Source organism: Pagrus major, chromosome 4 (genome assembly GCF_040436345.1).
Source record: "Pagrus major chromosome 4, Pma_NU_1.0".
NCBI lineage: Eukaryota > Metazoa > Chordata > Actinopteri > Spariformes > Sparidae > Pagrus > Pagrus major.
Genome location: NC_133218.1, coordinates 7,409,477 through 7,423,648, shown reverse-complemented (window position 1 = coordinate 7,423,648; position 14,172 = coordinate 7,409,477). Strand labels below are relative to the sequence as shown.

Below are 14,172 nucleotides of genomic sequence, written 5' to 3'. Positions count from 1 at the left end.
TAATGTCAGTGTCAGCCTGTAAAATACTATGTTTCTGGTCTTGTTGAATAGTGAAAAGTTACTAAATAGATTGACTGAAGTATAATTTTGTACTACTTTTATACTTCTCTTCTACCTTTCAGAGGGAAATGTTACTCTGAAACATTTTATTAGCTAAAAAACAAATTCACAAGCTGTATAATACACCACTTTGTTTTACATTAAACGACCCAACAGTATAAAGAAGTTAAATGAGCTCCACTCCAACCAGCTGAAATATTTAAATGCTGCTTAACTATTTAGGCATCAGAAAAAAGCCATATAAATTAATTAAAGGGGCCATTGTGCATTATGTGTGCTTCTAACTCTAAAAGTATAATTAGCTGATAGTTCTTCTGTATTAACATTTAAGGCTGTTATAATAAACCTTTTTATATCTCCTTTTAGCATCTTTAAGCTTGTTGAGTTGATTTTATGGCTGCAGCTATTCCGGTTCAGTCCCAAAATGCTTATCAACAGGGTTTCCAGATGCAGCAGACAGCTGTTTTCAGCAGAAACCCCAGTGCACACAACTTACCCAGCACCAAATGGCAGACACACGAAGTAAGCTTGAGCATTTGCAGTTAAACAGTGAGATATTTCCCTCAGGAGGAGGTGGAGACCAAACACAGAGCTAAAAGGACTGAACAGTGGACTTTAGTAGTTTGGTTCATCTAGTCTGGAACAAGGGAGGAAAAGTATTGCTGTATATTAGTTCTGGTCCAGTTCCTGTTCACACTAACATTAAGTAATACAGACTGACAGGTAACTCACTGATTCAACGGTTCTGCATCATTAACATGACACAGGGAAATCAAACTCGACCGCAGTTTATGCAGCACTTACATCTTTTTGGTGGGCATTTGTGTTCTTTGGTGACACAAAGAAATAACTAATTATTAGCATTATTAGTAATATTAGACTGCAAATGGGCCGCATGTTATGAGCACTGACTAACAGGTAGAGACGGGATGAAAAGGAGGCTCCTTGTACAGTAATGATTCAGGGCTGATTACTGTGGGATTGCTGTCACACACGTTTTGATGGACTGTAATGAACTGACAAAGTACACAGGGTAGGACACAGCAGTTTTAACAGGTTCTGACCCATTAAACAGGGGAAATACTCATACTGACATACATACACGCTACCATTAGAAATGATTTAACTCAAAGGGTGAGAATATGTCAGTGTTGCGTTTACAGCTTGTTTCTGCTGCCTGTGTTGCCAAAAATCAGTTAATGATGCAGGAGAGTTCTTCACATTGTGAAACTTCTACTTTGACTCAAGTTAAGGATCCAAGTACGTCCTCCTCTGTTGATTTGTTGCTCTTGGATCTGTGAGTAACTACACAGAGAGCAACTTAAAACAGCTGTAAGGCACTTTCATTTTTTCATTGATTGTGGCGCCCCCTGTGGACAGAAAAGTAACAAAGTAAACTGTTGGGTTTTACCGTAACACCAGATTACAGAACAGCCTCTCTTCTCAGGCTTTGACACCCCTCAGTTCATCTTCAGCTCTCCACCATGAAACATAGTTTTCATTTTATGACTTATCCAACCAGGTTGAGTCAGAACACGACCTGGTGACAGGCACAAAGCTGTTCAGAATAGCCCATTTTCTCACTGAGGGTCTCATTCGCTGATGTTGGTCTTATAGAGGCATCAGTATCATTTTGAGACTGTTTCCTAATGAAGTTGCTTGTTGTACGTTTAAAAAGTCAAATCAGCCCCTCGTTAGTGGAATGAGGTGCAGAGAGACCACCTCTGAGAAAAAAGTGGTGCAGCTTTTGAATAGATAATAAATTATTGTATTATAAAGTGCTTTGATGAAGATGACTGCTCAGTCCCAAACGTTAAAACCATCAATTAGACAGACTTAGTCAATCATGATACGACAATAATTAGTTCAACAATGTCAAATGTATCTTATCTAGCCTATAGCAGTTAACTAATCAATCTGACTGTATGAATTCTCATCTGTCGTTATTCATTCAAGCTTCACACATTCATTTGCAAGTGTCTTTTTTTCTTCTTCTAAGATATGATGGGGTTTTTAATTTGGAATAATTACATGGTCATGATTTTATTTCCCCTCTGTGTTTCTCAGTCTTCGCTTCGTTTTGCAACAGCGGCCCCGTGTCCCTCGCCGTCCCCATCACCATGATAACCAGAGGCGGATGAGGTTATCTAACTTTCTGCCATCGCGGCCTATCTCACCAACAAACTCGCTGCTACACCACTTTGATTTGGTGGGAATAATCTAAAAAGAGACAGGATAACTCCTACAGTGTTTTGCTTCGGTAAACAAAATTTAACGCATCAAGCTACTGACTTTCTGTTTGGTCTTATCGGCTGATGTTTTGTCTCCGGGGGTTTATACTTTGTATTGAATGAGCAGAATGGAGAAATAGTTAGAAAGGGGCTGTAAAGAAATGCACGGTTCAATCAATGAGTTCGAGCCGGGGAGAAATGTGGAGGGATGCGACGGTGATGAACCTGGCGTGACGTTTACAAGATCATACAGTTAAGGAAAAAAAAACTTTGAGAAATCCTCACAGTGGAGGTTTCCAGAGGCAAAACACTGCAGGGTTGAGCAGGCAGAACGCAGAGCGAGATTAAAGCAGCTGGTTCTTTATTTATCAGGAGGTGGGAACGTCGCTGTGTGCCAGCTCTGCTGTCAATCCATCAAGATCCTTGTCAGCTTTTTCCTCTGGCAGCGCTGCTCAAGCAGCAGTACCACAACTAATGGAAACAGGAAATCAAACCATTAACAGAATTTAGTGTGAGTGGTTGAATTGCCTCTGAAACAAAACAAGTGAATTAATGAGAAAAGCTGTTTTTATTGTAATAAAGTGGGCAAATAAACACAGAAAGGTGTTTCATTGCTGTTGTTAGGATGAGAAATAACAGATTAGAAAAGGAGCACAAAATAAAATCGTACTATTGTACAGCCGGGGTGACAAATGGGCCAAGTGGGCAACTGCCTGGGGGCCCCGGACCCTGAGGGACCAAGATAAACTCGAGGGTATTATTAGAGTATTATTGCTCATTATGAGGGCCTTTGCACAAGTCCTGCTTTGTTTCCTGATCTTTTGGTCCCATCTTGACATTTAAAGTTCTCCCTCACATCACTTAATAATGTGCTCACGTGGTTAAAAGAAGAAGAAGGAGAAGAAGAAGAAGAAGAAGAAGAAGAAGAAGAAGAAGAAGAAGAAGAAGAAGAAGAAGAAGAAGAAGAAGAAGAAGAAGAAGAAGAAGAAGAAGAAGAAGAAGAAGAAGAAGAAGAAGAAGAAGAAGAAACACTTAACAAATCTGAAACTGATTTGTGGCTGCATTTCACTCCCTCATGATCCAGATGCAACATGACAGAGCTTGAGCAGTTTTGTCCATATGTGCAAAGCTGATAAAGAGCTATCTACACAGAACTGCTGCCAGAGGTGCATCTACTGAATTCTGACATGAATACTAATGCAATAATAAAGTATTTTGTGTTTCTTATTTGTAATAAATTGAGATCACTTTGTAGAGATCACTCAATTATTTTCATTATCCATCAGACTGCTGATCACTTTCTCAATTCATCGTTTGGCCGATTAGATGAGAGAAAACAGTGAAGGTGATTTCATCAACTTGTTTTACCTGACCAAAAGTCCACAATCCAAATATATATCAATATATTTTTGAGTTTATTATCAAATAAGACCAATAGACTAGTAGTTGCAGATTATATGTCAGTAGATATTTCTTCCAAGATACTTTTTACAGGTACTGTAGTTGAATTGTTGTAGTGAATCAGCACACAGCAAACATGGAGCCATGTAATACTCCAGCATAATAATCAACACAATGCACCGCATAGTAGTAGTACTACTGTATACTAAACATTGTTTTAGTATGGGTACCATAACATCAAAATTTAAAATGTTACACATCTCCTCTCCTGTCCTGAAGAAGTGTTGTACAACATGTTCACCACGTTTTCGGCCGTCTCGCCTTCATCGATTGAGCAACAACTGACCCTTTTCACAGCACACGTTGACCTGTTGAAGCAGGAAAGGCACAGGTGTGACCACTGCTGTGTCCCACCCAGTCAGCCAGGTCAGTGAGTGAGCGTGCACAATACCAGAGCCCTGGAACTAGCTCGCCTAAATGGAATGCAGCCATCATTGTTAAAAATTCCACCTGAGCGTTTCCAGCTTTGACAAGTCAAAATGTCTGGCATGTCTGTCTCATTCACAGTCTCTCTTTGTATGGACTGGGCTGACAGTAGCTTGAGCAAAGGTATAGGTGAATATGTGTGTAAAACATTAACAGATCAAATAATCAGCAGATATGGTATGATATGGACAGAATTATGAATAGATCCTGTAGCCGTTTTGTCAAGAAAGTGAGTACGAGCTAATACCCGTAATACATATTCATGTATTTCCATTTTTCTTGATGGAGACAACTGATAACAATAACTTAACAACCAACACTTAAAATGTCCATTATGATTTTTTTTATTATGAGAGAAATGTGACTTTACATCACCCAGAGGGTGAGAATAAAACATAAATAAAACATTCTTACAAAATGTTGCAATAAATCACCAACAAAACATTTTTTACATTTGATTTGTTTTATACATAAATCATATTTACATTTGTCTTTGCCCTTTTTTACATGGTTGGGAATGAAACAGTTCTGTACCACTTTTATAGTACAAACATTTCCTTCTTTTCATAGTGGAGGTATAAAAGCTCTCCTCTGTCTCCTGAGAAGATGCTGGGTTCTACTCTAGTGCATTTTATCATTAAGATTTAAGGCTACGCAGGGTTCACCTGATGGACACACTCGTCTCGTGGACAGGCCTATCATCATCAGGGAGGGAGTTCATTTTCCTGACTCGCGTCTGCTGATTGTCCCTTACAGAAAGAGGTTTGTGGTTCTGCCCGGTCGCTCCCTCAAACCGCTCGACCGTCTTTTTTCATATTAAAGCTGCTGCTGACTGCTTCCACTGAATAACCAATTACAATCTCTGACAACTTATTTGTTTCTGCAAGTCAATTACAAATGCCGTGGGGAAAATGTCACAGAGTGTGAGAGCCCACGCTCATCACATTATCTCTGTATGGCAATGACCTGCTGAGAAAAATATGTCAATTGCTCACAGCAGGGGGAATATGTATAAAAAAGAAATTAAAAAAACTGTTTCATACTTTCTGGGTGTTTTTGTTTTTGTGTGAGAGGAACTAAATTAGTCATAGGTGCAGTGCTCCCTAGTGGTCAAAACACACCTCAAGCGACAAAAGGGGGGAAAAAAGCCAGTTCCTGTGTTTCTTTGACAGGATTACACCAAAGCCATAAACAAAAGACATGAAGCAACTAATTGGCTGGCCCTGTAAGCCTCTTAGAAGACACACTATAATAAACCAGCCTGGACATGAAGTCAAATCCTCAATACAGACGGCAAGTTAACAAACAAGCACTTAAAGACGAGACAAAAGAGGCAGCAAGAAAGCAGTTCAGTGGTGATGCTCTGTAATTCACTGGAAAAGGGTTTTTTTTGTCGTCTGTTTTTACTTCCTACCTGTCCAGCAGGTAGTTGTGTGGCCCGGTCTGGGTTCAGTGGGCTAAAACACAGGCTTAAAAATTAAGACAGGTCAGACAGGTCGCCTTGGAAATATTATATAATAGCTACCCACCCCCCCCTTCTATCATTTCAAACACTAATAAAATGGAACCGCAGCATCTTTTATGCGCTTGAACACATTATCTCGCTTTGGATCATTGTTGCCTTTGATGAGCATCAGTGCCCTCGATTAAAAAGTCCCACAGAATACAAAGCTCGCCTTGATTGATATCTCACACTGATAACAAAATAAATGCATCAACATATCAGGACCAAAGTGCTTAACAACACTGATGAGTGTTGATTAATTTGAAATGATCAGAGACTCAGGCGGTACCTGCTGAGCAGGTTTAGTCATTAAAACGTCCAAACAGGGACACATAACATCATTTGGTGTTTTTTAATTAATGTCCTCTCTCATTTTGTCTAACTAGCTGCTTTGTACCTAAATTAGCAGCCTCCATTTCCTAAAACCATCATCCGTGTGGATCTACCGAGTCTATTATCACAACTGAAAGAGGGAGGTTGAAAGAGAGAGTTGAACCCTTTAACAGACAGACACCATTAGTATGCTACCTGCAGAGTTACATGCAATTAAAAAACGAAGGAAAAGCCCCGCTCGTCGTCACTCAGATGAAAGATGAGGGCTGAATAAAAGCCCATTGACAGGCAGATAAAGCTGGGATCAAGCTAATATCCATCCAAGGCTCTAAAACACACTAAAGGATATGAATTGAGCCATTAGACAGAGGAAGATATGTCTCAATCCTTTCATTAATGTTGAGTCTGGGAAAGCAGACACGCACATCTGAAGAGTTTCACTCCAAAATGGAGATTTCCAGACTTCAAATACATTAAAGCCCAGCCAGGGAACGTGATTGATGGCATAGAGTCATTACGGAGGATTACTGAAGGTAGCGTGCCAATCACATTTTGCTTACAAACTGGAGGCAAAATCAGTGGATGCAATCACATCTGCTTCTCAAACAGTGAGTAAAGGACTGTGAGGCTCCACATTTCTTTCAATGTGGAATGAAACACTGGAGCAAACACTAAGAAAGACACTGTTTCGGGATTAATTATCAATGAGATGGATAATTAGGAGTGAGGAGCTTCCAGTGCCACATGGAGCTCGTTGACATTCATATCTGTTTCCAAGCTGAATTGGGTACGTCTCCATCCTTGTATGTGTGGGTTCAGTCACATGGAAAAGGCTCCCAGTTAATGAAAGCAACAGCCTGTTGGTGTGGAACTTAATAACAGGACGGACTGCTGAACTGGGGGCTGAAAGGCAGCGAAGCCTGTGACATACATGGCAGAGCTTGTTAGGTAATCTACTGTGAAATGTTTTCAATTTGATTCTCTAGCACAAAAATGTATCATTCTTCAAAATGAAGGAATTATTCCTCTTTCATGAAACCATCTTTGGAAAACGAGGGGTTTTCAATACCCAAAAAATGTACTCTATTTTTATGTACGTCATGTACATACTCATACTTGCACACCAAAACAGAATCCCTAAAATATTTCCAGAAACTAAGAGCAGTGAGATTTGATGTAAAAATACATTTCCTGCCTTGTTCTTGCTGTAATGTTAAACAGCTCTGCACTATGATGTGGAAAATTATTTTTAATTTTATTGACTTTAAAGGTGCCAACAAGCCTGGTAGTACACTGCAGTGCTACTACTTGGCAGTAACACACTCCTTTTGATGTCAGAACGGCTGTTATAGTTTGATGATGGTGATGATGAGGACGAGGAAGAGCCACTTCTCTCAGCAGAAGAAGATCTCTCCATCCAGAGGAGGATCGGGGCGGTGCTGGGGGTCTGGAGGGAGGAGAAGAAGAGGAGTCAGTGTCAGCTCCACAAGAGAGGATTCTTCCTCTAAGAGGATTTTGCTTGCTGATTTGTTGTAACGTTTATTCTCCGGGGAGAGTTAGCGAGCAGCATCACCCTGCTTCACACTGATCAAACACAGTAAGCACAGTGCACTGAGCCGTCATTGACACCCATTCAGGGGCTGACAGAAGCTGCTTCATGTGCAGTATGTTAGCTCGCTGCTCATATCACAGCCTCCCTTTCATATCTACAAATGTATTTTTACTTTCATGTGTATCAATGCTTTTCACATCAAATGTATTTTGTATGCATCCCCTACTGTGTGTATTATTGTGTTGAATGTGCGACATTGTTCTTTAAATACAGGGACACTTACACAAACAAAAACAGACGTCTTTTCATGCTCATAAAACACTCAGGTGGAGTCAGAGGCATCTCCAAACCACATTAAGGCTGTTTAAGCTCCCCCTAAAATCTAAGCTGCATCTAAAATTCATTCTACATACTAAACAGGTTGTGATTATGTAGTGTGCTCAACATAACAAAAACAGTACTCCAAACAGCCCTATGCCTGCTGAAAAATTAAATAAGATTTTTGTGTGATGATGTTGATGGACACCCACAATGCAGTGCACACAGTAAATGGAAGAGCTGCAGGGACACCTCTACTACTAATATTACATTTTGTGAAAAACCAAGACTGTTTTGGGGAGCTTTATTTTGTTTCTGTCGAGTCTGAGTGAAGTGTGTTGAGTATGATGAGTTAATGAGGCATTTAAGTTCGTCTTAGGTGTTGTACTTTTAGCAAGGTGTTAAGAATATTTCTTTCCACACTTTGTGAGTTTATTTATTGGACTTAATAGCGAATCCATTGCTTGTATCTCCCAGCTGAAACTGCAGGTCTATAATATAATTTTGGTTCATTTTTTGAAAGTTACAAACTAAAATCCTGGCCATATCTTACAAATTGCCCCTTTAAAAGGTGCTATTAGTAAGAAAAGTTGATTTTTGAGTCTCATTCCAAACTCGTCAAATAATGACCCCTGGGATGTAGGACGGGTCGGCCGCCATCTTAAAGTGTCAGTTTTTGATGAGTTGGGAATGAGACTCAAAAATCAACTTTTCTTACAAATAGCACCTTAAATGGCAACATAATTGAACTATTGTACAGCTTTGAAAGCGTTTTGTTGATACAGTGTCTTGTAATAGGGTGAATGGTGTCTTTGTCTCAGCCACTCGCGCCCCTGTCGCTTGTTTCTGCACTGTGTAACTGAAGGTACACACAGCACCAGTGATTTAGGTGAAATGGGATCATTTTTTAAAGGAGAAGATGTTCTCCGGTTTTGTCTCTAAAGTTCTCCGGCTGCTCTGCCTCAACTCTGTGATATACAGAGTTTCCTGAGAGCAACCTGTAACTGCGGTGTAGTTTAGCTACAAGTTAGCTCTGTTAGCCTAGCAGACTAATATTAGCTTGCTTACAGAATTCTGTCTTGACGTTTGGTTGTGTTAGCGAAGTTGTCTACTTGCTAGCAATAGATGTTTAGCCGTTACGTTACATAGGACAAAGTGTTACAGAAACATGGCAATTGTATTTACGACAGCCGAGTTGCGCTCAGAAACGGTGGAGAGCACCAAATCGCAAAGCGTCTGTCTGTGCTTGTTTTGTGTCGTTACCTATTAGTATAAATTGTGTTTATATTTTTATTCCCAATACATGAACAGTATACTTTAAAGATCAGCATAGAGTATAGACTGTATACAGTTGGTATGTATTTGGGACACAGGGATAGACTCCAGAATCACAGGACATGAAAGTGGCTGGTGCTAGGACCCAGCAGCACTGCAGCACAGAACAATGAGTGACCTGAGGGAAAAACGGGAAAGTACATCATAGTGGACTGTGGCTGCATTCACTACAAGATGAAGGAGACATAGAAGATAAAGAGGCTGTGTGATGCAAGCTGAAACTTGCAAAGAAAAATGTCCTTAAAATACATCAGCAGACGGAACATTGATGTCAGGCTTTACAGGCTATGATGAGTACTTATTATCAAAGTCTTAAGAGTCAGTGTCATTCGGTAATAAATGTCGGTCTTACAGACTGCCACTGTGTTTCATGTTGATTTAATACAGGTGGTTTATTGGAAATGTAATACTGATTTTATAGGTTTTGGCATGGGCCATTTAGCTGAAGAAAAAAGTCCAAATACATGAAACGTTCTTGGGGTTTCTTGCCCAAAGCTGTATGGATCTGAATTGAGTTCACGTGTGAAACATAAACTGCTTTAATATCAGCTGTCAATCATAATGTAAATGTATTAGTCAGTGTGTATTCTCCGTTTTTATACATAAAAGACTATAATTATTTAATATAAACAGTATTATCTCTCTTAAAAAAGGTAATTAACTACAACTACCACATTCATACTTTTCGCATTTTTATAGGCAATATCTTCATAACATTTTAGGTCTGTTGCCCTCATCAAAGTCACAGCCAAGACCCGTTTTTAGGCTTGTTATTTGAAAAATGTCCCCTGGAAACACTCCTTGTCATAGCTGATCGTATATCCACAGTGGGTTAGACACACACCATGTACTGCAATGTGAAACAAAATGGGAAACCTTGTAATTTTGTGCTCATACATGGGTTAAATTTGTCTTTCTGAAAACACCTGAGGGCTTCATGTATCAATTCTTCTAATCTTTTTCATCCATTTGCCTGTCCAATGACGTCCCCCTCCCACACATCTACCTATCACTTCTCCTCTCTCTGATAACTAAATGCCATGTGTCTAATCTGAAGTGTCCTTGACAAAAACACTCAGCTCCGACCTGCTGACTCACTGAATGATTAAACTAAATGTAAATTCATCCGCTCCAACTTACCTGCCGTCTGTGCGCTCCCTCCTTTGCCCTTCTTCTTCTTCTTCTCCTTGCCCTCTTTGCTCTTGTTCTTGGCCAGCTGCAGCAGGCTCTTTGAGATCTGGTGGTTGGCTTCACTGCCCTTGAGGTTGGGGTTGGTGGAGGATGAGGTAAAGGGATTTAGGCCTTTCCCTTTGGTCTTAGACCGCTGGGGCTGCAGCCTCGGCAGGGAGGAGGAGAGCTCCAGCGGGTCCAGCTCCAGGGAGTGAGAGCTGCCTGGGAACTGGGTTTCATCTGACGTCGTAGAGGGAGTCCTCTGGAAGGAGGTAAGAAGGATGTACAGCTGTTATCTACATCTGTGAGTGAATATGTATTCATATCTGAATGTTTTTGCAAGTGAATAAAAGATGAGGATAAATGTTTCCAAAAAGAGCATAATGGTGGGAAATGAAAACTGTTTATCTATATATACAGGTTTTGGAATAAATGCCTGAAAATATAACTGTTTGGATTATGATGCAGCACTGTTTGCTTATGTTGCCAAGAGCTTTTTGAATTCACTTTCAAGAGGACCCAGGTTCAAGCATCCATAAACACCAAACCTGCTGAGCTCATTCTGTGTTCCCCTGCAGCCAAGGGGCAACAGAGAGTGATTTTCCTGCAGGGAACAACAGATTCCGTTATTGTTAGGAGTGTCCCTGCTCACCTCAGCCACACGGACCTCCTCCATCTTGTCGAACTGTCGCTGCACAGCCTCCCTGTCCCTCTCCAGCTTCCTCTGAGCATCTCTCAGCCTCTCCAGGTCTTTCTGGTACTCCTCCTTCTTACTCTGTAGCTCCTGCTTCTCCTCCTCCAGCTCCTTGTGTCGCTTCAGGATCTCCTCCTCCTGCAGTGGTTGGGAGGTGCATCAATGGATTTATTGATATGTTGGCAGTCACTCCATCATTGTGTAAATTGATATTACAAAACTGAAGACCTTCAGACTAACGCAACGCTCCTTTATCTGACAATAAATGAATGAAACTATTATCTGAGGTAGAAACTGAATTTCAAAACCCTTTGAGTGTTGAACATTATTGTTCTGTCTGAAATGTCTCATGTTTACAGATAAACTAGACATCGGCTTGTCTGTTTTTTGGTTCACTGTAGACTCGTCAAGATCATTAGTTATTAATGCCAATCCATGCTCACATTGAATCATATGTCTCCACCTCACTGACAAATGTATATTAAGTTAATTTAAAAAGATGTGTCCGTTGTTTTGAAGTAAATAAACTATTCCTGTGCATACACTTCCTCCGGTATGTCAGAAAACACAAACAAAACAAAAGAAAACCTGGCAGTCACCGATGTTGGGTAAAATATTTAGTCTCTGTAACAGACTTGAATTACTGTCAACATTTTGAAAGCAAATAAATTGCTTTTCTTTTTCTTCCCTCTTTCACTTTCTACTAGTAACACATTATTTTGTGTTTAAAGGTAAGAAAGTCAGTCAGCTTGGCTCTTATCATGAAACTGAAAATTCAGCCAAGGTAAAAGTAAGAACTGCAGTAAGCTTATCCAACATTGGCAAAAAAGCACAAACTGCAGTTCTTTGTAGGAAACTCGTTCACTTAAACTTTTTAGTTAATTTCAATTCTAAAATGTTTATTTTGACAGTTCAACCTAGAAGACTTCTATACTTGTTTAGCCATTCACAAGTCATCAGCAAAGTGCCTGAGTCAGCTGGCTTAGTACACTAGATTTAAGCTAATCTTTAGTCATTAAGCTAAACCTCTCGGCCTCTACTGTGACGTCTTTGCATCCTCCTCAGTTTTAATATGACCCTGCAGCTTCAGTCTCAGTGAAACTAAACTTTAAAAGACAGCTGTGGAATTTTTCAGACAAAGGGATGTTTTTGAAGGCAGCCTGCCATCACTGCTGGAAACCCTGAATGCCTTGCACATTATTACATTGTACTGTATAAGGTAAAATACTGTACAAGGTGAATGACTGCAGGATAAAACCATCCCGCTGTTAAGAAAATTGGCAGGTGTTGTATTAAGACTTACAGCTGCCTAGAACAAAACTCGTAGAAAATGATGCAAAGTTACCTGTGTGCGGAGCAGCCCCTCCCTTTCAGTCAGCTGCTGTTCCCTCAGCTCCCACTCCCTCTCCCTCCTCCTCTTCTCCTCAGCATGAGCTGCCTGCTGTCTCTGCAGGGATGCCAGCTCCTGCCGCTGCTTCTCCAGGCTGCGCTGCTTCTCCTGTTCAATCAGCGAGCTGGGCCGCGAGGTCTGCCGCGATAAAGACGTGCAGGAGGAGGAGCGCTCACTCAGGGCCTGCCGCTGGTCCTCGATGAAACTGTCCTGCTGAACCACCACCGCCTGGGAGAGACACAGCCAGAGCAGCAGGGCAGATAGATGAGATCAGACACATCACTCCTGGTGTTGTTCTTACAGATATTCATTTGTCTGTCTCAATCAGCATCTCAAATCATATTTCTTCACCTCATCGTTTCCCCCCTAATCTTACCTGCAGAGTGCTGAGCAGGAGATGCAGATTGGACACACTGTTGAGGACCTGCTGTTAGAAAAGAGAGATCACTGAGCATGTTGTAAACTGAAACATCCTGGTGTGTTCTTGTTCTACTGCATGGTCTGTTTGATATCGTCTTGCTTACTGCTGCACTTGACTTTGCTCGTTAAAATGCACCATGGATGGCAGCAGTGCTTCATTCTAAACATTGACTTTTACTTTCAGTAAGCGCCGGTGGTGGACTGAATGTAATATGAATTTACCAGTGGACTAAGACAGCATTAAACAAACTGGAGTTTACAGTGATGTGACCTTTTCTCTATTCAAACATGGACAAAGAGACGAGGCCACTGAGCTTTCAGCTGTCACTGATGTTTACTAAGGCACACAATGCCCCAATTAACTGCTGGAAAAAGCATTTCTAACACACAACATGTTGTATTTTCTGTTAAATAGTCAACTGGAAGCATTCGTGCTCTGTTTGGGTTGAATGACCATCAGTCCAAAGATATTTGAGTTAATCTGCCCCACTGCATCTTTTCATAACTTCTCCATACATTTATGCAGACAGTGTCACCAATTGTTTTGTTTTTTTTAGTAACTGTTTTATTATTGAAGATAAAGTTGGTATGACAGCAAAACATCAGCCTCTACATACATCATTAAACTTGACATTGATCATTTTTAATCGAAGTATATAAGCACAGTACGCTTGTTTAACAATGTATATTATGACCTTCATCACCTACCCTTATTTTCCAATGTTATCAATTGTTTATTGCACTGTATTAAATAATGGAAACCTGATGTAATCGCTATCTAAAAAAGTGAAATATCTTCACAGTGTTTGGATGGATTGCCATTAAATTTGATACACGTAGAGGATGAATTCTGGTGATTAGTTTCATCTTCAGGTTACATTTTAATATGTCCAGTACTTTGGTTTATGACCAAAACTGATGTCATTCCCATCAGCACCAGCTGTACTTTGTGTTTAGTGCTAATTAGCAAATGTTAGCACGTTAACTTCATCATTAGTTTCAGTCATTGTTCTTAACTGTGGTCTTTGTCAGTGTCACTGTCTGTAGTGGCTGCTTGTCTAGGTCTGTTTTATTGTTAGTTTTTATGTCTATTTTAGAGAGTTATATTGTGTGGTTAATGCCTCAAAAGCCTAACCAGGGACAAAGACTGCAAATTACACTGCTAAGAAGTCCTATAATGCGTTGGTTGCATCTGAATTCGGTGTAGTAATGCCTACATGTATTGTCCCTGTCAAATAAACTGATGAATAAAAAAATAAATAACACACTGAAGACAAT

The 14,172-nt window shown here is 40.3% G+C and overlaps 1 protein-coding gene across 1 annotated transcript in view; it reads right to left on the bottom strand.

Annotated features, from left to right (window-relative positions):
• Window positions 1–4,506: 4,506 nt before the first annotated feature.
• Window positions 4,507–14,172, bottom strand: part of LOC140994660 (A-kinase anchor protein 13) — a 122,166-nt gene continuing 112,500 nt past the window's right edge. The window contains 5 exon segments of the mRNA XM_073464396.1: window positions 4,507–7,462; window positions 10,361–10,652; window positions 11,043–11,222; window positions 12,430–12,702; window positions 12,851–12,898. Of these exon segments, the coding sequence (XP_073320497.1) occupies window positions 7,410–7,462; window positions 10,361–10,652; window positions 11,043–11,222; window positions 12,430–12,702; window positions 12,851–12,898 (846 nt within the window). The 3' untranslated portion in view covers window positions 4,507–7,409.